Consider the following 26379-nt stretch of genomic DNA (forward strand, 5'->3'; position numbering starts at 1 on the left):
CCCGCTGTTAGAATGTGTGCCATTTTTTTGAAGTCTTGTCTCCGAGCTGCAGAGGCTCTAGAAAGCGTTTTGAAATCTAGCTATGGCCCAAACGGACTCGACAGTCTAATCGTATTGCATTCAGGAGACGTTCTGATGACGAACGACGGTTCAACTATTCTATCATGCGTCGACGTCCAGCATCCCGGAGGCAAAACGATAATCGATGCCGTAACGACGTTCCACGGCCGACATGGAAATAACAGTAAAGCTTTCGTGCTAATGGTTACTGCGGCTCTCAGAAACATCGTCAATCGTGTCGACAGTGTACTCGAGACAGCCAGAATTGGCAGGCAGATGATTGCCAGTCAAAAGCACGTATTGGAATCAATGATTTTGCCGGTATTAGTCCAGTCATCAAAGAAAACAAGTTTGACTGATTGTAGAGCATTGCATCACGTGGCATCAGATATTCTAAAAACGCAACTAAATGGAAAGTTTTCGTCATCAGTTAGAGATTTCTTGTCTTTGCTGCTTTTGGATTTTGTCAATTTACTTTTTAGAGGCGAGGGCAGCGCTGACTCGAATGTCAGTGAGTATGTTGCTCGTGTCATTGACTTATTTCCATGCTGCTGCACAACAGTCGATGGTTTGTCTGTTCGACAGTCTCGAGTGGTTGATGGGATCGTTATTGGCAGGTCAGTTGTCTTTGGCATCGACAAACACAATTGGCACGGTGGATATTTCATTTTACTAAAGGGAGACTTCACTGTCTCTCTACCCAAATCAGCACATAGCACTACCCTTGCAACTCAATCTGTTTCTGCAGTTACAGAATGGCAACAATGCTATGTAGCAAAAACAGCAGCTGCGTTACACTCTCAGGGTGTTACTCTTCTCATCATGACTGGTATCTGCCCAACGTCCTGTATCCAATCATTGTTGTGGCATAAAATTGCTGTTGTCCCTATGGTTTCAGAAGAAGACATAGAACTCTATGCAGAGCATCTTTCTTTGAATATCTGTTCGCTTCCCGGCGTGTTTGACCTTCCTCATAATGCACTTTACAAGTATGAGTCTATCGAGCAGCTTGCACTTGGAAAAGAAGACTGTGTTAACATCAAAGGGGTATCGATGAAGCACATGGTCTTGTGTGCTCCAACCAGAGGCTTAGCCAAAGTGTATTACATCGCTTTACATAATGCATTGAAATGTCTTCGTATGTGGACACAACTACTCTCTAACTCTGAAATGGCTATGGCAGTGCAAGGTGGCGGTTTCGTGGAGCTGTTAATAGATGGTGTTCTGAGGTCCAAAATTTTAGAGAACATCAATGTAGCACCAGAGTATGTTGACTTAGCTGCTGTGCTTCAAGCTGCAGTACTGAGTATACCCAAGGCACTGATTGACAATACCACAGTTGGTAGCAAACGTGCTCGTACTTTCTTAGCTACCTGTCAAAGACAGACAACGGGGTTAAATCCAGTGGGTATTACTAATGTCGACCGTTTCTCGGATGTCGAAGATGTTGAAATATTGGAACCATTATATAGCAAGTACTGTCTTTTGCAAGATGTAACAAACTTGCTAGGGCATCTATGCCAAATTGAATCTGTTGTGCCTGTGAAATGTGTCCATGCTACACACAATGATGATGATAAATAATGAAAAAAGAATTATGATGGTTGGACAAAACTTTCAAATTCAGTAAATTGTAAAATAGTCAATGTTTTCATGTTACCGTATTTCTTCGAATAGTGGCCGCAGCCTCTATTTTTAGCAAGGTTATGGACTGTGGCCTCTAAACGAGTGCGGCCTCTATCTTTTAGTCTCTACTTCGCACCATGACAGGTTGGCACTTGAACGTCACATTTCTTTCTGTTGACATTGGACACTTGATATAACTGATAGAGGAGTGCACCTAATAGGATGAGATTGATTCGGAAGCATCAAAGCATGTGATATGGGCGTGGCCAGTAACTTTGCAGTCTAATATTTTTTGGTGCGGCCTCAAATTCGAGGGCAGCTCAGCAAGGCTTCTAATAGTGGGCGGCTTCTGTTCGAGGCCGGCCATTATTCAAAGAAATAGATATGAGGTGATCTATCTAAATATCAGTTAATCAGACAAATGCCTACACATACATGCTACAGAGTATGTACCCCCAACTACAGTACTGCACGTGAGTCTACAGACTACCGTATGCCAACTACACACTCTTCAGACAGAAAAGGAATTATTACTTTTATTCTGCAGCACCAGATATATACACATGATGGGTATGTCAAGATATTGTTCTGATCGCATCATACATGCTCTGTCAGTTGTGTTGAACTTGGGTTTCTTGCATCAAGAGGCTTCAGGACATTTGGCGAGCCTGAGTTGTGCTCTTACTTTTGCACTAACCTCGTGCTCTAGGGCAATATCGGCCACATAGTTATCACGTTCCTCCTAGACATTTATAGACAAAATTGATCATTATCACTGAGTCATTCACATGCCAAAATGCAAGGAGAGTATTTCTCACCAAGAGGTCTTTGATGAGGTCATTGAGATGATTGATAATCTGCTTCTCATCCTCACAACCACTCTACATAAATAATATATACACATCACACCCACACACACCCACACACACACACACACCACACACACACCACACACACACACACACACACACACACACACACACACACACACACACACACACAGCCAAAGACAGACACATGCAGGCATGCACTCACTCACACACATGCACGCACGCATGCACACACACACACACACACACACACACACACACACACACACACACACACACACACACACACTCATACACACAGCACAATTTGCCAGGTTTTTACATGCATGTAACCAGTAAGTATAGTACGTGTCACAAACATCACAAATTGATTACCAAATCAATGTCTGCTGTATCGGAATGAGCCTGAAGTACATAGTCTTGAGGTAAAGTTGATTTGAGTTCATCAATGTTTGCCTGCAACAACTAGCACTAATACATTTAAATACAGGTATGCCTAACATTCTGCAAGCATCACTGTCATCTCAATCATCAACTCTACCACAGACCAAAACCATCAGCACATACTTTCAATTGGTCAACCGCTGCTTGTTCTGTGTCTATATCCTTTCGAAACTGCTCTTCCATATGTTCCAACTCCTGAACAAAATAGTGTATAAGCAACCATGTAGATGCATGTAGTAAATGTCTTACCTCACATTCGATACGCAACTCACATTCTTCCCTCCATAGTTCATCATATGACTCTAGATAGAACTCATTGTCAATAGAGCAATTCTATATTTTACTATTCTATTTTCAATCGTAGGGTTAGAAACAACGACAACCTTAAAAATACACTTACTCATACATCAATTCGTGATACATTAAAATATGCTACAGAATGTGTAATCATTCTTGGCATTTATAAAGAGAAGATCATAAATTCTCAATCTCTAGCAATACTGAGTCTCACTACTGTAAACCAAGAAATTTTCAGTGGCAATGTATTTCAGTAATTTTGGTATGGACTATGAAGTACCTAACTTAATTCTCTACCTAAATTTTGTGAAAATTGTCAAAACTTTTAAGAGCCAACAGCAATGCCTGTAAACATGGTAAATTATTGCAAATATTATCTAACTACATAGTGCACATCTACTCTTGTGTTGAACAACTGCGTAGTTGTAAGTTGTAGTACACTGTGCATCCAGCCAGGAGTCTCAAGCTTCCGATGAGTTTCACCAAAATAGATCGCTGCCCACAAGGACTTTTCAGGAGTTATGTACTGAAATTTTTACGCCACCAAAAATTTCTTGATTTACAGTACCCTTGCTTTTTATATTGTGACAATATACAATGCATTTATCACTTGCAGTAAATGTAAGTCTACATACAGTTTCTCTTTCACTAACTGTTGTATATCAGTTGAGATTAGATCACCCACTTCATCAATGCACAGCCATAGCCGACAATCTTTACACAGTACATGTCATCAGTGTAATCAGTGTACACAGGTAAAACAATCATTGTAAAACATTTGAACTTAGAGAGCAAATTCCTGTGTCTTGGCAATGTTGGCATCAAATTCTAAATACTCTGTTGTCCTTTAACCCCAAATAGAAGTATAAAATCAACCCATAATATCTTTCATCACTTATAACTGAATTTTAATGTTAAGCAATTCTAATAGTTTGTCATTCGGTGGATCCTCTTGCACAGTAACACAATAACATTCAGATAAGTGTTGCATAAAATTGTACGAAACGAGATAGAAAAACAACACACATGGACCTGTTGTTTTCTCTGTTTGAAGTGCACATCCATAACAAAAATATTTGCTGATTTAAACAAGTTAAAGACAAATCAGGCAATGACCGACCCAGATTCTCAACTAAGGAGACAGACTCTCATTCGTAATCTAGTGAAAATACACTAACTGTATTAATTAATTAAGCCTATGAGCAACGTACCAACAGTGTAAGTGTTTAGGGTACAATAACAAATCAGTAATTATTGACACAGAATTTCAATAATGAAGACAGAACCTTGTTGGTAACTTAGTGAAAATGTAGACTCATACCCTAGGTCTCTTCTCATGCACCCGTATACGCACGTGCATGGCTATACAAGCACGAGAAGAGTCCTGGTACGAGTCTAGCGAAAATGCGCTAACACTTAATCATTATAGTGTTACCAATAAAATTCAGCTATTCACAACTTCACTACTGGTGCAAAGTATAGAAGCTGTTTTAGGGAGGAAGACAGACAAACAAAGAAACAAATATAGGTTATCACATAAAGCATATGATAAAGTTTCCTTTTATTGTCTGTTTAACAAGTTACTGGATAGAAGTGCTCCTGTATATTTGGTTAAATTTCTTGCCAAGTGGTACTCAGGTCAAAAAAAGGAAAATTAAGTGGAACAACAATTGTTCCTTACATTTTGGGGTTGGAAATGGAGTATGACAAGAAAGTGTTTTGTCTCCATCTCTGTTCAATCTCTATATAGATGATCTTTTGACACAGCTTAGCTTTTCTGGTGTCGGAGCTAAAATAGCAGGTCTGTACCTGGGGTGCTTGACTTACGCAGACGACATAACACTAGTGTCTCCAAGTGTTGCTGGACTACAACAAATGTTAGATATATGTACTGAGCATGCAGTAAGCATCATCTGATATACAACACCAAGAGAGAGTCGTGATTACATTCAAGCAGAACGATGGAAACACTCTAGTGAATTAGACATTTTTCTCAATGGCAATAGATTACCAAACGAGGGGGAAATAACATATTTGGGCGTCATCATGAATAATTACTGTATGGTACAGAGCACATTGGAAGCAAAAAGGAAATTTATGCTGCTGTGAATGGTGTCATTAGCCGACTTGGTGGAGTTGTTCAAAAGATAGTGTGTGGATGAAGGTCATGGAAAGTCAACTATTCCAGTTCTCACATATGGAAGTCATTTGTGGAACTCTGAAAAAAGTCTAGTTGAGACGTCTGTTACACAGCGTATCGAAAAGGTATTCTTCGTGGACTTGGTATGAGACAAAGAGACTCTATAGTGGAAAAAAATTCCTGGTTTTGTTGGGGCATCTCTTAAGATGAAATACTACAGGCTAAATTCCTTAAACAGGCTACACAATCAAGAAATGAACTTGTGAGAGGACTAGCATTGCTAATAGTTAGACGTATTTATCCTAGACACGGATTGAATATGATAGATGGAAATATATTTACATGTAGGTTGAGTATTTTGTGTGTTAGTTATGTCATTTGTCCGCATGTGCATGTGGTTTTATGTTGCCCCTAAGAGAGAACTACACCAGATGGTGTGATAAAAATAAATTATTGTTATTATTATTATTATACTACGAGGGCAATATCAGATTTACCAGATCGACACGCAATACAATTTGCCTAGGGAATTATCGAGTACACCGAGAGTGGAGACTCTGATAAATTTGATATAGCCTCGGTAGCATGTGATAAATAATTTATATCTCGTTTTGATGTGTGATTCCAAGCTAGTCCACTGCCATTTGAAGCAGCATGCTTGGTTGTAAAACTCATATCAGCTCTAGTGTTGATATACTATATCATCCCGTCGTCCTGGACAATGGGATGATATAGGGTTTATCACCCTGTTGTCTCCATTGAACTCACCTAGCAATTAGATATAAAGAAAATTGAAATTACAAACTAACAAACTGAAGAAACATTACCGACTAATGTACAAACAATAAGACAAACATTATAGTGAAAAGTGAAAAATAATACCAGAAACCGTTTGACAGCAATTCAACTAAACGGTCACAACTATTGCAAACTAGACGTAACACACAAAATTAAGCAGATTTCTACAATAGATGTTGACAATGGTCTCCATCACAGCATACACAACCTCATAGGCAATTACCACTTTTGTATTTACTGTATTCCCTTGATTGTCACTTCAGGGCTCAAGTAAGCCCCAGTCCCAACTTTGGCAAAGGCTCTCAGACTTTCACACCTCGTCGTCCTTAAATTAGTGCTAAATGTTGCTTTCCACAGTGACTGTTTGCTAGCTGGCATCATTGCACATGCCTGCACCACATGTTGACAGTTTGCTGACCAACATACCATATAGTAGATTAGGTTTCTATATTATATGTAGTGGCGGTGGCTTGAAGTTCTACTAAAAGTGTAGCAATACAAATATGCTGTTTAAGATACTTAATCAATCACTTCCGCAAATTAACAACTTTAGGTGTCAAGTTTTTTAAAAGGCCCATCCCATATTTGACCTTTGACTCTGGCCAACCTTTGGCGGTGCGGTAATAATCAAGGGAGTACCATAGTATGTAAATTACAGTAATGGAAGAGTACAGTTACTGATTCTTTTCTATCAATTATATTTCATTATGTTTACCTTCTTGCTCTGTCTCTGCTAACAAGTCATCTGTAGACAAGGCCTTTCCCATTCCTTTCATCTGCCTGTTTCTCCTTTTCAGCTGCGTAAGCACCCTTTGAACTGACCAAATCTCTTCCTCTCGTGTTGCTCTCTAACAGCATATTTGTTTTACAACACCTAAACTGACAACTTATCACCTTGTGAACTGCGTTACTTCTTCAACAGTGAGCTGATATGACTGTAGTTCAGAGTGTAACAGCTCCAAAACACTAGACAATCTCTTTAATTCACTGGACACAAACCTGCAACACAACAGTACTGTAAATATCCAAAAAGAGTCAATCTTATTAACAGCGCCAAGGTGGTAAAAATGGTCAAATGTGCTTTTTGAAATTATTATTAACAAAACTGTTCAATATTAATAAGCCCCTATCTGAATAAGTGCGTCCTTACAATGGACATCTTTAGTGTAGCTTGAAATATCAAGTGTACTAGGCTACATCAAGTTCACCCTTAATTAATCCAATTTAGCCTTTAGAGTGTAAACTGGTGCTCAAACAGCATACATGGTTACTTTGATCTGACTGTTAATTGTCAACAGGCATTGTAAGTTTAGAATGCTGCATCTTTGTTGTGCCTCATTATGCCAGACATGGTCTGGACAAATGCAATCATACGATAACCCTCTCTGCCTCAATGATGACCGTCCCTGAACAATCTTCAGACAAAATGGAGGTTAGATTTTATCCAAACTATAAACACGTCAAGCTTTTTATGACATTGCAGTAATCGTGTCGAGTAGACTATTACAGAAACGTAGTGCATATACCGTAGACCAGGAAAGTTTGGCGACAGTTTTAATTTGGCAATATGGCAATTGGCAATTGAATAGCCAAATTAGAATTCACCAAATTTTCAAATGTCTCGTCGCACATGCGCACATCTGTTGTTGCAAATTCGTGGCGCTGCACAGGTACTTTCAAACTATCAAACAATAGAGTGCCCCTCACTTCCCACTCTCTCTCCCTCCCTCCCTCCCTCCCTCCCTCCCTCCCTCCCTCCCTCCCTCCCTCCGTCCCTCCCTCCTCCCTCCCTCCCTCCCTCTCTCCCTCCCTCTCTCTCTCTCTCTCTCTCTCTCTCTCTCTCTCTCTCTCTCTCTCTCTCGATGTGTGGACCATCTTCCTTTTCCAAAGAGGAAAGTAGAATGAGCCAACTATGGTGTAAGTTGTGTTAGGTCACAGAGCTCCAGATCCACTGGCAAGTCACATGCATGTGTGAACTACAACGAGTACACACCAGAGACAAGAGCCAGAATTGGGAGGTACGCTGCAGTAAATGAGCCCACTGCAGCTGCATATCGCCAAATTAATTAATATTTGCCAAAATTTAAAAATAGACATATTAAACCATTTTGCAAAAGATTGATGGAGCCAAAATTTCATAGTACAATAGAACATCAAGAGCAGTGTATGCTACCAGTACGTGAGTACAGCATACATCCTAAACCCTCTTCTCATACCTATGCAAGAATTCTGTTTAGGTCTATGGTCATTAATGACAACGCAATAGCTCTTTGTTAATGACAAGTATACTCACTCTGGTGCAACAGAACCAATTTCTAACGTATTCATCATTCTCAGACTTCTGCGACTAGCACGCTGAGCCTCACTTGGATTGTACCTTCAAATACAATACAAAACATAACTAAACAGTAACGCCGGTACATCCCAGTTAGCAGCATCCATTTACAATTATATATCTATGACACTAATCATGATACTGAACAGCTAGTATGGCCGTATTCTATGCTCATTCAATTTGATGTGTATTTTCAACTATACCAATTACAAACCTGCTTGTCTGTAATGTCACACCATACATCCGTTAGCTAGAGAGTTAGTGAGTCACTTCTAGAAGTGAATGTAATACAAAGTACACTAGTAAACCAAAATAGCAATCGCACATTGCCAAAACTCCGACCTAAACATAAATGTGATTGCATGTGCTCTCTCTGAGATCCCTTTAGTCTCACAAATCTGTATGCATGCGCAATGACTAATTAAATCACTATGTTTCCTGACAACACACTTAAGTTCTTCCAATTGCTTAGTGTTATACAATTCGAGTAAATTGTTTTACTTGTTCTTGTGGAACATAAAGCTGTTGCTGATGCTACAAAGTTGTTAAATTTAGGATATCTAAAACAAGCCATCACAAGCACATCCATGTGGAAATATAAGCATAACCAAAATTTGGATTTCACTCAAATATGCAAGTATGCAACATATTGCAAACCATGATGACACAAACATATTGGCAACAAATATAGCAACTAAAGTACTTGTATGACATTTATGTAGTTAAATGTTTCCAACCATCATGAACAACTTGTGCACTGCATTCATTAACAAGAAATAGTCATGTTTGCCAGATAAATACATTATAAATCAAATTCTAAAAACTCGCTCTTCAAAATAGTTTGCCAATATTTACTGTGCCTTTACTGACAATGGCTAACTGTGCCTCTAGTGACAATGGTTAATTAAACATTAACTACATGTACACATTTGAAGCATTTCATACATATACAGATACTCACCAAACTATGTTTCAAGAAAAACAATATATTTCAAGGAAAATAACAAACCTTTCTATTATTGCATCTCCTACTAAGAGATCAACATTTTGAAACATAAAGTTAAGAAGATTCTGGCTGATATGCAGAGTAGGACTGAAGACAATAATAAGATTGGGGCCACTCATCTTGTTCACTGCACTCTACACAGAAACAACATTGAGTTACCAACGGACAACAATCTGCTCACAGTGATATATATATATATATATATATATATATATATATATATATATATATATAAGTATACATATCAATATTCTAACTTCATGACTACAACATCAAGTGTAGACAAATGCTACATTCAATCAGAACGATTTAAGGCTTATTCCCGGATTTCATAATCTATGCATAGCCTAGTATAGATGACGTATGAGAAAATGATTGACTCTCGACATACAGACCATTAGTAGGCACAATTCAGTTTGTGTATAACCAACAGCTTGCAGTAAAATTAACTGCTTTACCATAGATATATCAGTATTTATATGCTATCTGTACAGCGTGTAAGTTAACCACCACTATATAAAGTTTTACAGTATACTTGTATCTACATATCTATTGGCCCACCTTGTTAATCAACAATAACAGTAACAAAGGATTAGAATACATAATTTGATTAGCATAGCTAAAATATCCATAAATAACATTATAATTTTCCATAAACATCAAATCACACAGTCATACATACATACAAAAATACAAAAAATAAAGAAGTCCAAACTAGTACATTACAGTCTACCAAATCCAATTTCGATAATGTAATGAAACATTGTCCAAACAAGCTTCATAATAATACTACTTTTTCCTCCTTGCATTGATCCAATATGGCTAAACAAAACACCTAAGAGTACCTACGCCATAATAGGACATGTGCATTTCAATATAGTAACATATTTGACTTACCTCAAGCAGTAATATACATACAATGCCACAAAACAGAAACAAATCAAATCAAGTCAACTCACATTTTCTGTGATGTGCTTCATATGCAAAAGTAACCACGTCAGCATCAGTTTGTTGCACGATGGTAGCTGAGAAAACAGCTCTCCCAGTTGAGCAGCATTTTTCTCTCCTTTACGAACGTACAAATTATATTTGTTTTGTCACCAACAAACTGTAAGCTCCTACTTCCAGCATTTTCAAACTCAGGCGCCAACTCTGGTGTTAGAATGTTTTCAGGTAGCTCACGTAGGTATAACTTGAGAGCTCCAGTAATAGTGTTAATGTCTGTCTGCTCAAAATCCACTGTCTGGCCTAAAATACAATCAATTGCATTAATCTCAGAATGGCTCGTTGTTATGTTTGAATGACACTTCTTAAATGTCACATGGTTTAGCATGCTGTCAAAGTCCAGAAGCAATGGCTTGGTGAATATATTATCTGAATTAAGATATCAATACAAAAAGTGCAGTAACACAAAGCACAGCAACAAATGCATACCAACAAAAGAAACGGTTAAGAACGAAAACAATAGAAAGCAAATGATAAAAAAAAGTACACTTTAATACGTGCATCTAATAGTCCGCTCGCATGGGCACTTGTAACCAGGACATCATTGGCCGGCACCAGTCGGCTTGCTTTTGAAAGTAGTGTGAACGCAGGCTGAGCCGAGCTGGAATGGTACATCTCAAACTGCTGTGCCAGCACAGTTAGCTCAACTCGGCTCGGATTGCATTCACTGTGTAAACAGTAACCAATGGCCGAACTGTCGTCTCATGTAGCCAGGCCCTCACCCCAGCATCATACTCACCTAGCTAGGCTTTCTCACATCGCATAGTGCGAACGTTTCTGGTGTACACGTGGCCGTGCATAGTAAAAGACACAACCACAAAGTACGCTGGTTCGCCTTTCTGAACGTCGTATAAAGGGGGAGAGGGGATGGCTTAGCTCTCTGGCAGGGGTTGGCTTGGCTCGGCTCAGTTTGGAAAGAAACTTCTGCAGAAAAGCTATAAAATATACACATGCACACACATATACGAATTTGATTGATTGCTTGAATTCGTAAACGCATACAAGCACACACACACACACACACACACACACACACACACACACACACACACTTTTGGGTTGTCTGTCATACCCACTCGTTCCAAGTCACATGTGACCACATTCTATGTCACAATACAATACATGTCACAAGCTTTCACAGCTGTTGCTCCTTAGCAAGATGGTAGTCCAGATTAGACACAATCTGAGAACACCTTCATCTCTTGACATAATTTGCTAACAATTCTTACCCGGTCAGAAATTTCCTCAAACTAACAGCATAAAACAAAAGGGCTACGACAGTGTCACAAAGTGGTATAAAGGTCTCTTCTCAACTGGAACCATTAATCTAATAGAAATTCAATCGTTTTCACTGATGTAACTCAATGAGGGTGCAAAATAACGTCTGCAAAATCATCGGACATGATGTCCTGTCATCCTGTCATCTTCACCTTTGACCGGATATAGAAGATTTTTTGCAGAATGTTTTAAGTACAAAATTAAATAATTATATGTCAGCATGAAAACAGAGATCAGGTCATTTCTCTGTACATGCAATTTACAGCGTCTCAGTTGCGATCTACACTTTCTAATTACAGTGACAAGTCTGACCTCAGTTAGGCAGGCAATTGCAACAAGAACAAGAACCAAGAACAAAGTTGATCGAGATCAGTAAAAGTGCAGCACACACCATCAGATGCTGTACTAAGAGCAGATGCTGCATGGGTGTGTGTAGAAACTACGCAAAGATCTTGATGCCATTCGAAACTGCACAACATTCACATGCATTTGTTACGTTTCAATGCACGTTGTAGGACAGACAAAGGAGGGTAAGATGCTTGAATATTTGAGCGAAGTTATGTGAGTGGATGCTTGGTGTGTTATCATATAGATGCCAAAACGTCTCTATTTAATTATGATAACCTGGTTTAGTGGTCCTACTGTGTAAAGATCTGCTAACACCACAGTGAATGAACACTTGTTGAACCTAACTGTACAGTGTAGCATAGGATGTAATAGGTCAACGCAAACTCAACAGAAAGAAAAAATTACAAAAAGCTGGTACTGAAAATTTGACCACATAAGTTTCCAGACAAAGTTGCAAACGAGCGGACAAACCACCATTTCGTCCGGTAAATGTCCCGTCGTTATTTTGTGCCCTGCTCAACTGTATGTGATGAAGACATGTGACACATATTGCAATCACAGGAAACATACAAACAACAAACAAAACATCAGAAAGACACACAAGATCTCTACCTTGATCGAACTGTGTTTTAACAGCTTCAATACGAGACTTCACTCCAGACACACGATAGAGACCCTCGTGACTCAAACCTGATTCATAACAAAAACACGTATCGACAATTACATTGTCACATAATTCATTCTGTCTCTTAACCTTCTCTCTCCAGATAATCAAGACACAGCCTAAACACGGTAGGTAATTCGATGCCATTACACAGTCGACTTCTCTCGACAGCCAATGAAATAGGAATACCAAAAACCGGCAAATCAGCTTTGTCTCCTGCGTCTACATAAATTGAGAAAGTCGCAAATTACTAAAGTTGTTTCATCTTGTTAATAACAACTGGATTCCATATTACTCGCATTCATACACATAGTAAATCATTATAATTTTCTTTGCAGTTAAAATAACATAACACAATTCAGATTAAGCCACACAATAGAAGGAAATCGAGAATAACTAATTCATTTGCAAATGTCTGTATTGCATGATGAAATCTCAATCATACAGTTTAGTCCATTTTTGACAAAAGGCACAAGTGACTGTGCACATGTGAGTCAGTAGCGACAGTCCAAATACTAATATGTATACCAAGAAAATCATCAGATCATACATTTTCCAGTAGTGGTCACATGCTTTGACATGGCAATCAACAATAAAAGATTCCTTTCTTAAAATTATCATTAGATTTAAACAAAAAATTACTATCACTTTATCCGTGTTCAAAATGCAGGTAATAACACCAAGTGCTCAGCGTAGCTTGTCTTCTGGTTAATTTGTTTGACTTCAGCAGATCAGAACGACAACTACATATCATGCTGAAATGCTAGCTAACCTGTCCAATCAAAGACTCCGTATTTGCACAGTTAAAACTATTAACAGCACATAAGTGTAACCATTCTTCTTAAATCGTAGGTTAGATATGTCCAACCAAGTAAAACTCGTATATTTAATCCCATCTACTAAACACTAGTCACACAACACTTTACAAATGTCGTGTGACCAGCAACGAGCAGTCGACCAGTATGAAACCAAAGGTATAGCTATGCATGTTTGTTTTTCTGCTAAGTGCATCAATGATTAATTCACAGTACAGTAGAACCTCGCTAATCCAAACAGCTCGGTGCCAAGCCCTCTTCAGAGTAGCAAAGTCGTTCAGATTATAAAACACAGTCTCAGAGGACCAAACCTTACCTCGAACATCCAAACCACTGGTGCAATTAAATATGTCTCCATATGTAGACTCGACCCAGTCTCTCTCTGCCCTCGTCATTCCCCGGACTGGCAATTGAGGGTGGAGAGAGACTGGGTCGAGTCTACTCTATATGTCATGTTTATGGTATATGACACACAGCTGCAATGACCACATACTTCTAAATACTGTGACAGTAAGGATTCGAAATAGTCAAATACACACATTTGCTGAAGACCAGACAATCACTTCAATGCAACACGAACTCCAGATCAAGCTGCCTCGGAATTCCTATTATGATCTGGGTATGCGAGGCAGAGCACTAAAGGTAATTTTAATCAGCTAGGATGCGGATTAGTGAGAATCGGATTGGCGAGGTTCTACTGTTGTTATTTGAGAGCATATTACTTAAGATTTGCATATGTAAACAACAACAGACTGCTCGAAACATTTCAGGTAGAAAATCTTTTATGACACAAATTGGTTTCCTTCCTTAAATTCAACAATAATGTAAAATAAATTTCAACACTACTTACACACAAAATAGTTTGCTACTATTTTAAGATGTTGAGTTATGGCTTACCAGCTGTAGGATGGCTTTGATGTTTTTCATCTTGTTCCTTACGTTTTCGTTTCAGCTTGCTCTTCAGTGCCGCTCCAGTCCCTTTTGATCTCTCCACAATCCGTTGCTTCAAGGAAACTTTTGGTAGTTTTTCATTACCAAACCTATTGCAAAAATATTTCAACATAAATACAATTTTCATTCACACGAACACACACACACACACACACACACACACACACACACACACACACACACACACACACACACACACACACACACACAGCAAATGAATAAGGAGCTGCCGAGAAATGGTCACACCCCATCGTGGAATCAACCCAAAGTTACAAGACAAAGTAGTTGCATACATATGTCAAATTGTGTTGTGCTTGTCATAATCCATTTCTTTGCTAAATATTCTACAGTGCTGATTTGCAATTATGTGACCGGATCTAGTAAGCGGTGTCTCTCCATGCAGGAAATAGAGCAAATATCCTTAACAAAAACTTAAGTATTGATACATGCGGTATAATGGAACTTTTTCCTGCTATGTTAATGATTGATATCGATCATTAATGATGATAGCCAAATGGTGCTTGAATAGTGTCAGACCAGCACAAAAATTAGCAAAAGTATATTCAGACACATTGTTCTGGTCATGTGCCGCATAATCATGTGCGATAGTCCATCAACTAAGGCAAAGATGGCCTAGCATCGAGGCTAAATAGTGCAGCAGCTGCATGTTTCGTAACCTATCACACACACGCACACACACACGCACACACACACACACACACACACACACACACACACTTAATTCCTTGTTGAAAGTTAGAGTAATATAAGTAATCCAACCATTTGATACTCGTTTCTTTACAACTAAATTAATAAAATAGATAGCTGGTTTAGCTATAGCAAAGCAAGGAAGTATCAAACATGTTGCATTAAGAGTCCTATGACCTTTTTGGACGTCCTCAGTTCCAACAAGACTTTTGACAATTTCATGATATTGCCAAGCTGACAACTACCTCATTCAAATATTTTCATTATTTTAAAAAAATGTCATCATGACACTCCAAGAATGAGTTGGCAAAGTTTCTATCCACATTTGAGCATCTATCAAACAATTAGGGAATTTCCTCAAAAGAGTGTGTTGTCTTGTAAATTGTACATTCAATATTTGCACCAATCCTCATGCCAATTATTGGCAAAAAAAATAATATACAAATAGGTCTACTTTTACAAAAAAACAGAATTATTGTAAATATAATAAACTTATTATTGGCGTCCCGCCCAAAATTAATTAAACATAAGAAATTGAGGTCAGAAAACCAAAATTTTTAGAGAAGTGGTTGTGCGTGGGGGTCGGTTATGTGGGGGGATACGTGGGGATCATGTGGGGTTCGAGGGGGTTTGTGTGTAGGGGTTTGTGTGGGGATTCGTGTGTGTGTGGGGGGGATTCGTGCGTGCGTGTGTGTGTGTGTGTGTGTGTGTGTGTGTGTGTGTGTGTGTGTGTGTGTGTGTGTGTGTGTGTGTGTTGTGTGTGTGTGTGTGTGTGTGTGTGTGTGTGTGTGTGTGTGTGTGTGTGTGTGTGTGTGTGTGTGTGTGCGTGCGCAAGACACACCGACCTTCCTTCTAGTACGTCATCATTCGGGAAACCTGCTCGAATCATTTGCATCAAAGCCTGCTTCTTGTGAAATTGCTCTTCTGTCAAGTTTGCTTCGTCTTTGAATTCATCTTCACTCACATCACTGTCCCAAATCAGAGCAAAGTCCGTCGTCATCGCGTTATCCCTAATACAGTAACCCGTATACTATGAGTGTGCGCTAAATTTCTACAGTGACCTTGCAAATCTCTTTACGGTCTGGCAAGCGAGGTAGTTTTGCTTACTCATAGCACATCCTCCCCCCGCTCGTGAACTAAATCTTCTTACGCTACTGTGTCGTTACTCTCTGTTGGGTAGAAAGATTACTGCAAGTACAGATGGCGTTGCAAGCAATCTAGGATGTGTGTGCTGGAGAAAAGGACGACAAGGTTACGTGAACCTGACAATTTGCGTCATTGCATAGCGTGCATGGCTGAAAGGGGGAGACAGCACATCCCTTGTGGACTGAGAGTAACGTACGTGGTAACATCAATATTTATATCTCAGCACGCTTGCTTACCACGGGTACAGTAGTCTAGAGTATGTTACAAGATTTGTTGGAACCATGAAATATGCATACCATTTTAGTGCGGCTTTAGATTTGACCCCAGTATGTTGCACTATAATCATGCAGTTGTACAAGTTAGCATGTTAGTGAGCAATCTAGTTTACTATACGCAAATCTCGGAGGTTTCTTCACTTAGAATACGTGCTCGCGTGCGATCATACGCTGGTATCTAGGTATGGCTAATTCTACAAGCTGCCTGACGATTGATGGTCAGTAAACTCTAGGGTGCATCATGACGTTTTCGAGTGCTGATATGAGTTGAGACCTACTAGCCAGCACCACAGAGCATAATCTACAGTGAGACAATATGCCACGCCTCTAATTCAGAGTCGATGTAATCCTACTTCCAAGAACGTATGCCCACCTGAGTAAACCACGTTTGTGTAGGCAGTTGCATTGCATGCCATACACGAAATACTTGTTTATACCGGCACACCCGGCATGCCGATAAAGATATCAAACGGTTCAAAGCAAAATTTGCTGACGTCCGTCACGGTAGTACGGTAGCTACGGAAGGTTCAGCGGGTGGGAGCATAGCTGCACTGCCAACTGAGCGCCTATAAAAGCGTTCACACTGGTTGCTGTATGCAGTCAAATACCAGCTACAGCATCTCAGGATGTAGACTATAGTACAGGCGTTGTTTGCTGCTCAGTTTCCTAGCAGTTTTATTGGGTATATCTAGGACGCACGGCGCTCCTGGCGTTGTGGTAAGTGTATGAACACACCCTTGAAGTTTCGTATGTATTCTAGCTAACCTGCATGACGTGATCTCTACTTGTAGAACTCGGCCTCAGCTCTTGGCGTTTAACCAGCCTAGGTAAGGCCTTAGTTTGTATAGATTGAAAAGTGCTTATTTCAGTTAATAAATAAATCCCATTATCTCCCAACTTCTAGATAATTAGTCTGCGAACGCCTCACTTTAGCTAAATATGGTCTGCTCTAGATATTACTGATTTCGTCTTCTGCTTCTCCTCTCAGGCTCTGCACCGTTCACAAACCCATGCCTGCTTCTTTGATGGTCTATTACTTAGTATATATAGCAATTTACAACGAAATGATATGATATCCACTCTGCACCCTACTAGGGCCCCATAATTAATGACGAGAAGTTTCCCGTGGATCGGCTAATTTCAGCTGGTGATTTATCTTCCGCGATATGCACGAGCAGTAATAGTGGTGTGTCTATCTTTGAAAAGTATGAAGTCATCAAATAACTTGCTAGCTAAAAAGTTAGCCTAGACGGTTTGTTCTACAACGTGATGCTCACCTTTGCATGAAAAACACTAGCTAGAAAATTCTTCCGGCTCACAAACATAGGTATTTTTGCCGCTATCTAGAGCGCAGAATGATAAGCTATCCAGCGAGTGTTCACACGTTCCATTTCGTCTCCGTTGAAAGAAATGAGAAGTAATTGAATTCAAAAGTGTGCGTAATTGCTCGTGTGCTGAAATACCCTGGAATACCCTACACTACGCATGCGTCAACCGCGACAAGTCTAGCTCTAGTACCTAACAGCGACCGTGTGTGGAGTCATACTGTACGGATGTGAGTAGAGCATATGATATGTATCACAACACGCGCTTAGCAGTCTTTGTGTTAGGAATACGTTAGAGGCCCCTTTAGAAGCTAGTTAGGGAAGAAATGTTCAACATGTCGATCCATCTATGTTTGCCGTTACGGCGTAATGTATTAATAATTTTTAGTCGTATACCACCGGCGTTAGTTACATTTATCCGAAGGACATCGCTACTGATCCGGGTGTACTAGTTTATAACACATACTGGGACTAATACTGCTAATTCGAATAAATAACGAGATGATACGCTAGTAAATTGCCAGTTTTTTTAGGAAATCCTGGCTTGCGGCTCCAATAATTACAGTTTAACCGTCACGTGACAAAGTAGACTAGACTAATTTTCATTGTTCTATTCTTTCTACAATTAATGTTACCTTAGAGTCTATACAAGGGAAGTTGTACTATCCGTTCCATTCAAATCAAAACAATTATTTAATTATATTCTCTTTCTAATATTTGATAAAATACGCCAATTTTTAAGACGTCACTTTCGAATTCTACTAGCGACCAGAACTGCTGGGTTAGCACTAGATGTTGGAGGAATCATATATCATACAGATAGCATGAAAACACTGAATTATTAATTAATTCATGTAAACTCTTCTCTTTTACTTCCCGATTGCATGTCCATGCACTCGGCTACCTGCCACTACAGTGACTGTGAAATTGTGATTGGTCGCTCTCTTTTTATCTGTCTGGCTAGAGGATCATAGAAACCTATCTAGTAGTGAGAATCCATACGTAAGTCTAGGCATCTCGTGCATAGCGAAAGCTAGTCGATGTGGTACAGCCAGGGGCGTAGCCAGGAATGACCCAAATATAGAAAAGGAGTTCCGAATATGACCACAGTAGTCAAGTCCAAAACTCACGCCTGCAATGAGAGTGTTCTAGGGGACTACTTAAATAATTAACTTAGTTAATGATTTGACCTGTACTCTTACATATCTAGCAGTCACTTGCCAGTAATTTTAGGGCGTGCATGAGTGTGCCTAGGTTTAGAGCTTTGGCATTCGGGTACACGACAGACGAGAAAGGCGTCACCGAAGACAAGCGGGGTTTCCTCTAGTGATTATTCGATGCAATACCTTTCAGTCGCAGACTATTCTACATATAGAACGCGTTACTTTTATAAATGGAGCAGCTTTAAAGAAGGACGACAGGATGCAAAGTACGACCTTTCTGCAGTGCTCAACACGGATATTGATAGTGCTGATGAAAATGAACTACGAAAAGAGAGCCAAGCAGCAATCGCGACTTTGATTAAAGAGATTAGTAGGAATGAATGCTTTCTCGTTACGACTGACGTCAAAATAGACGTCCTGGAGCAGCTCTCTCATATCTTCGTGTCTGACTGGATTATTCCGGACGTCTTCGTCTACAAGGTAGCTAAAGGAAGAAAGGTACCGATACTTCTCGTTGAAATGGACTCTTGTAAGTACCAGGAGACTCTTTCGAAAATGGAGCTGATTGTCACAGAGCACCTCAGATGGCTGAGGCATTTTAATGAAGACATTGACACCTGGTCTGGGTTTGTGTTTCCTAACTGTAAAATCCCAAATTGTGTATGTCAAGTAGAGGTCGTGTGGCAGCATACCCATCTGCGTTTCCACGTTGACTTTGTACCTCTCAAGAAAGAGGATGTCAACAGGACAATCGAAGAGACGCTCAAAATGTCTTGTTCTTTAATAAGAACTACCTCGCCTTCTTGAGGCACTGAGTCAATTGCAGATCTAACACCTTTGTGTCTTAATGGCAATGTTTCCCTTAAACTCAGTAAATACTCCTTATGCCAATGATCCCAAAAGATGTCGAGTCGCTTTTGGTCTTGTCTCCATTTTCTTTCCAACGCATAGGAAGTGTCCCTATTAGGCTGGTATTCCTCATCATTCACATCTTCAGTAGTAGGTCCAGGTACTCCGAGATGCGCGTGATGAGATAAGAAGTGAGCAGGAGTTAATGGAAATCCTGATTCAAAGTCTTCAAACACGTATGTCAGAGGTCTTGTGTTTATAATAGCTTCGATTTCTGTAAGAAGAGTTGCCAATTCGTCCCAATCAAGTAGTTTTCTCCCTATCGACTTTCTAAGTGCTCGTTTCACTAGTCCAACTAAACGTTCATAGAATCCACCTTGCCAAGGAGCAGCTTCCGTAATAAATTTCCAGGTGATATTTTCAGATGAGCAATAGTAAAGTACTTCATCACTGTGAATCATCTGTTGCCACTGACGATCCAAAACCTTTGCAGTTAGTTTAAACTGAGAGGCGTTGTCAGATATAATATGACGTGGTTTGCCTCTCCTGGCAACAAATCGTCGAAAGCAACAAAGAAATTGGCTTGCTGTTAGATTTCTAATCCATTCGAGATGGATTGCTCGAATTGCAAAACAAGTGAATAGACAGACCCAGAATTTCACACGATCCCGTCCTTCCTTTACCAAAATGGGTCCTAGATAATCCAATCCAATACTCTGAAAAGGTTCAGACTTGGAAACTCGATCTCGCGGCAAGGAAGGCATCGGAGGCAAAGCGTATGGTGGACCCTCATATCGTCGACATATTGTACATCGTGACACTACCCTTTTTGTTTCTCTTTTACCTTGGGGAATCCAGTACTCTTGTCTCACTTGTGCTAATGTATGAGAAACTCCACTGTCAAGCATCCGTTCATGAGCGTCCTTGATTACCAAATGTGTAAAATATTCCAAACGAGGAATTACTTTAGGATATTTTGCGTTAAAGGAAAGATTTGCATTTGAATACCGTCCATAACATCTCAGCAGACCCCATTCGTCTATCTGGAGTCCAAGTTGTCGTTGTAAGTTGTTTCTTTTCCCCTTTCTCATATCATTCAACACATTGAGATATTGTCTATTCTGAACTGCATATTCCCAGAGAATACGCGCCATACAAACGCTGTGAACTTGGTCGGTAGCGTAACTTGAATGTTCTCTGAACACTTGTTTGATCAGTACATATCTTGAAGACATAGTTTCTTGTGTCTCCTTTCTCAAAACGCTCCAAATTCTCTTCTGTATAAATCTTACACAGTAGCTTGTCACACGAATTAATTTCGGGAGAGAAGAAAAACGCTTCTCATCAATTCGGAAGGGTGAATTGTCACATTCATTCGATTCTAAGTCAGCTTTACACTTCTTTGTAAAGTTGGTAGCAACGTAAATTTTGTTGGACTTATTTGTCTCTGACTCAAGATAGTCCAACGTCTGAGTGCTTACTTCTGGAACATTGTAGTTTGGCCACGAATTAACAGAAAGTGTGAGCCATTCTGGTCCGTGCCACCATAATCGAATTTTCTCCAACTCTGAAGCAGACATACCTCTTGTCGCAAAATCTACTGGATTTTGATTTGATGGAACATAGCGGAAAACAGCATTACTTTGTCGTATCTCCTTGATTCTGTTGCCAACAAAGGTTGATAACGGCTTGGGTGTTTTCAACCAGTGTAGGACGCACTGAGAATCAGTAAATACTATTAGTTTAGAGTTCTGAAGCTTCAGCTGATCTTTAACAAAGTTTCCAGCTCTGACTCCAATCACTGTTGATAGTAACTCAAGTCGTGGTAACGTAAGTTTCTTTCCTTTCTTTTGATGTTCTTCGTTTGCAACAGCTGATTGAATCGGAGTCAAACGCATTTTTGAAAACACAAGATTCACTTCGATACTCTCTCCATTCTTGACAAGGAGATAAACGGCTGCAGCATAAGATTTTATAGAGGCATCATTAAATACCACTACCTGACAATGAGAGTCTTTTCCAATCGTTCCAGATAATCTTGGAATTTTTAAGGTGGAAAGAGATTGAAATTTGTTGCAAATTTGACTCCACTCGTCACAATGACGAGGTGAAAGTTTCTCATCCCAGGACACATTGGCTTTCCATAGTTTCTGCATGAAAACCTTTCCATAGAAGGTCACAGGTGCAATTAGTCCTAAAGGATCGTAGATTCGTGCAATATCCAGGAGAATTTCTCGTTTGGTAGTGTGTTGGTCTGACGGTAGCATTCGAGATTCGAGAATAGTCAGTTCATCATTCAAGGTATTCCATGTTATTCCTAAAACCTTGACTATGCTTCCTTTTACTTTTAGATCATCAGGTACAAGTGACAAAAATTCGAGTGAATTAGATGTCCATTGTTGTAAGTTCATAGTGGCTTCTTTGAATATTTGTCTTGCTCTTTCAAACAGTTGATAAGCATTAGCAGGAGAATCTGCTCCAACTAAAATGTTGTCAACATATATGTTCTCAGCAATAGATTGGGCTATTGAACTTCCTTCCCTTTGAAGATGAAATTTCAGAGTTCCCTCTAACAGAAAGGGACTGCAAATCAACCCAAATGGTACTCTGCAGAACCGGTATGTTGCAAGGTTTCCTTCTATCTCGTCAGGTTTCATGACGTCTTTAAACCACAGAAACCTTGTAACGTCTCTTTCCTTTGACTGTATTTCAATTTGAAGAAAAGCCTTTTCAATGTCAGCTAGAACAGGTATCTTGTAAGTTCGAAATCTTAGCAGAAGACCACATAGATTCGGTAGAAGAATGGGTCCTCTGTGTAAACACTCGTTGAGACTCTTGAGTTCCTTTCTTGGTTTTGAAGATCCATCATAAACAATTCGTAGTTTGGTTGTTTCCTTCGTTGGGGTTAAGACTGGATGATGCGGCAAATAGTGTTTTACAGAACTTCATTCGGTCTCAGTTACTCTTTCAATTATTCCTTGGTTCAATTGATCTTTTATAACTTGGTCATAGCGATTGAGAAGTGATCTATCATTTTGTAGTCGTTTGGACAATGATTTCGTTCTTCCAAAGGCTAGAGAAAGGTTATCAGGAAGGTAGCATTTGTGTCCTGATTTCCATGGCCACGTTATCTGATATCGTCCATTTTGAAACAAAATGGTTGTATTAAAGCGTTCAAGAGCAACATCATCATCATTTGTGTATGGAGTGTCTTTGATTCCAATAGCTTCAAGACTCCAAAAGTCTTCTAGACTGTTGTGTTGTATTGTCACTGTGTCGGGAACAGAGTGGAAGTTTAATTCAGAGATCGCCTGACTCATTTGAGTCATCACATAACAGGTATGGATACGTTTATTGTGGTCATCAGCTAGCTCGGGATACTTGCCTGTGAGTAAATATCCAAATTTTGATGGAATCAAAAACATTCCCGAGGGTAGAACAATTTTGTGGCCATTGATGAATTGCCAGAAATAGTCAGCTCCTATCAATATGTCAATATTAGCAGTTTCAGAAGTTTCAGGAATTGAGTCAGCTAGACATTCGGGGGAAAGAGCCTTGAGAAATTGAATATCAGAAGACTGCAGTGGTCTCCGATGAATTGGTCTTGTAAGCTGTTTGAGCACGTTTGCTTCCAGCTTAACTGATGAACCATCTTTCAGAATGACATCAAATTTGACAACGTATGTGTCGAGTTCCTTTGAGTGATTTGCTGCAAAGGTTGATACAGAAAGTGATTCCTTTCGTTCCACGGGAAGCTGTAATTTCTTCGCTAACCTTTCAGTCATAAAGGTACGGTGGCTTGCAGAATCCAAAAGAAGGCGTGACATAACAGATTGGTCATTTGCTACAACTAGAGACTGTACTGTTTGGAGCAAAACGGTTTTCACCAATTGCTAAATTTTGAGTAGTATTCGAAGCGCCACTACAAGTGGAATCCCCGTCATCTTGAGTCTTTGGTAATTGTATATCAGTTGTTACGGCAACTGATTCGAATCGCTTCTTGCTGTTATTGGTCTTCCGAGGACATAAGGCTCGGCTGTGATGGCCCGATTGTTTACAGTGATAGCACTTACGTAGATGTCTGTTACAGCACTCCGTGAAGGTATGTCCTTTCTGAAGACAGATAAAACATCGTCCCAACTCACGGAGTCGTTGTTTCCTTGCCGGCAATGACTTGTATTCTGCACAATTTTCATTGTAATGTTTGTCATTGCAGAAAACGCAAGGTAATAATGTTGTGTGCTTCTCTGTGTCGACTAGTCGAATTGAAGCAGCAACTGAGAGTGCTTCTGAAGAAGATCGCCTCTCCATCACTCGAGATTGTTGATTACTCATTTTCTTTGTATTGCTCGCTCGTCGGTAGACATTCTCACGAATCTTTACATAGTGCTTCAAAGCTTCTCTTACAGATTTAACTGTCCAGATTTCACTTGGTTTTTTAGATTCCTCCAATTTTGTAACGGTATCCACGTGAAACTTTGACAGAATTTGTGGTATAAGCAGACGCTGATGATTGACATCTTCATGTGTCTCGAGTTGTTTCAAGATCCGCTCAATCGCATCATATGTATGTTGAACATCTGCAAATTCGTTTGAAGCAATCGGTATCTTCTGAAATGAAGCGTACAGACTCTCAACAATGACATCCTTTCTTCCGTATTTGTCTCGAAGTGTGCGAAGTGCTATGTCATAGTTCTCTTCCGTGACAGCTATTCCTGAAATAGCAGCCGCTGCTTGCCCTCTAAGGATTCCTTTCAAATAAGTAAACTTAGTGACAGATGGAAGCTCTTGCGTGTTAACCGATGACTGAAACATGTCCCAGAATTCCTGCCAATGGAGAACATCTCCATCAAATGTCGGTAGTTGGAGTTTCGGTAAAGTAACAGATTTTGGCCTCTCACGTCTGTGGTCATGGGTCATTGCTTCAATGGCTTCTCTGATCGCTTGAATTGCTTCAGCTTGCACAACATTTGGATCTTTCTCGCCTAGTCTAGGTGCCGGCTCCAGCTCCACCTTTGCTATATGTTGTTTCTTCAAGCTATCGAGTCGAGAAAGTTGGGTTCAATCTTGGCTTCCATATCATGACAATCAAGTAAAACCGCAATGAAGCCAGTTTCGCCTTCAACCACAGAAGCGTATATCTGTTCTTCTGCAGTCCGGTCATCGTCCTGTAGATCCTTCATAATATTAGCCCAATCATTATTACATCTCTCCAATAATCTACATCCTTTCTGAATTCGACTCGAAAGGTCTACCAATTGTGAAATTCTTACGTCGATATCTTTTATATCCTCTTCGTCCTCAACGTTTCTCTCAAAGATCGTATTTGCCTCATCGAAATATCGCAGAAGTCGTGCCTTTGTCGGCCCGATCAGCTGTCGTAATGGTCCAGACATTTGCCAACCCTGTTCGCAGCGCCAATCTTTTGTCCGCAAATAACACGAACAAAGGGTGTATCTATTAATTCTCTGAGAGAAACAGAATTGATGACTCGACCGCTTAGTGTCTAATAGTCTCGAAATTACTGCAATATAGATAGATAGACCTGAGCGGAATCTAATGACTCAACTACTAACTACTAACACGAATTGTCTTAAATAGGTGATGTGCACGTGCATGCAAATCACACGTACTTGTCAAAACTGTCAATCTGTAGTGTGCACGTGCAAGCTAGATTTAGAACAACAGTTCTTGACTTCTGGCACATTAGCAGTTCTTGACTTGTGGCGCAAAAGTCATGACACAAAAGACTTTTGAGCCAAATTGACAATGTTGTACAAGTTTTCGATCCAGACAAGCATCTACACGGTACTCCACTGTCCCGAGAGTCTTTGTACAAATTTGGGGATGGGGCAACACAACTACCTTCCCGTCAATCGATTGTGGTACGCAGTAAGAGTCTGATTTACAAGTTCAACTGGATTGTAGCTGATATGTTCAAGATACATAACCTTCCAATGAGTTGTGATGAAGACCAACAGTTCTTACTTCCACGATGGCACCAACAGATATGCAGCAGGATGTTTTATGTATACCCAGTCTTGGATACTAAACCTCCATCAGATAAGTCTTTTCGTCAAATTGTGAAAAGTGTGGCTGTGGCGATAAATTCTGTGCATACGGAACTTCTCATAGCCCCTTTTGACATTCGGTGGGAGAACATTTGTTGGAGAAATGGTAAATAGCATGATGTCATACTATGTGGGTGGGCTATGACCTGTGACATAAAATTTGTTTGGAATGTCCTAGGTAAAGCAGTATTGATTGATTTTGATCGATCGCAACCTCTTGACTATAGAGCAGCAGAATTACGATA

At 39.8% G+C, this 26379-nt stretch overlaps 4 protein-coding genes across 5 annotated transcripts; 1 reads left to right on the forward strand and 3 right to left on the reverse strand.

The window, feature by feature from the left end:
• Window positions 1–12: 12 nt before the first annotated feature.
• Window positions 13–1686, forward strand: LOC134193081 (uncharacterized). Its single transcript, XM_062661871.1, has one exon. It carries the CDS (start codon window positions 13–15, stop codon window positions 1642–1644), a length of 1632 nt encoding a protein of 543 aa, XP_062517855.1. The 3' UTR covers window positions 1645–1686.
• A 515-nt stretch (window positions 1687–2201) lies between these two features.
• Window positions 2202–16318, reverse strand: LOC134193004 (ralA-binding protein 1-like). 2 transcript variants are annotated; one of them, XM_062661782.1, is made up of 15 exons: window positions 16151–16318; window positions 14544–14686; window positions 12922–13053; window positions 12780–12857; window positions 10659–10784; window positions 10496–10602; window positions 9540–9670; window positions 8489–8572; window positions 7107–7194; window positions 6911–7043; window positions 3210–3262; window positions 3084–3155; window positions 2892–2972; window positions 2505–2567; window positions 2202–2428 (listed from the first exon to the last, which is right to left on the reverse strand). In XM_062661782.1, the coding sequence occupies exons 1-15, from the start codon at window positions 16303–16305 to the stop codon at window positions 2327–2329; spliced, it is 1548 nt and encodes a 515-aa protein (XP_062517766.1). In that variant the 5' UTR covers window positions 16306–16318; the 3' UTR covers window positions 2202–2326. The 2 variants fall into 2 exon arrangements, with proteins under 2 accessions (XP_062517766.1, XP_062517765.1); XM_062661781.1 differs by having other exon boundaries at window positions 2892–2981.
• A 3217-nt stretch (window positions 16319–19535) lies between these two features.
• LOC134192818 (uncharacterized) lies at window positions 19536–23848 on the reverse strand. The gene is made up of 3 exons (XM_062661577.1): window positions 23027–23848; window positions 19936–22957; window positions 19536–19855 (listed from the first exon to the last, which is right to left on the reverse strand). Exons 1-3 carry the CDS (start codon window positions 23846–23848, stop codon window positions 19536–19538), a joined length of 4164 nt encoding a protein of 1387 aa, XP_062517561.1.
• Window positions 23849–23900: 52 nt separating this feature from the next.
• LOC134192819 (uncharacterized) lies at window positions 23901–24983 on the reverse strand. Its single transcript, XM_062661578.1, has one exon. The coding sequence runs from the start codon at window positions 24981–24983 to the stop codon at window positions 23901–23903; it is 1083 nt and encodes a 360-aa protein (XP_062517562.1).
• Between the last annotated feature and the right edge of the window lie 1396 nt (window positions 24984–26379).

The sequence above is a fragment of the Corticium candelabrum genome, chromosome 17, assembly GCF_963422355.1.
Source record: "Corticium candelabrum chromosome 17, ooCorCand1.1, whole genome shotgun sequence".
Classification (NCBI taxonomy): domain Eukaryota; kingdom Metazoa; phylum Porifera; class Homoscleromorpha; order Homosclerophorida; family Plakinidae; genus Corticium; species Corticium candelabrum.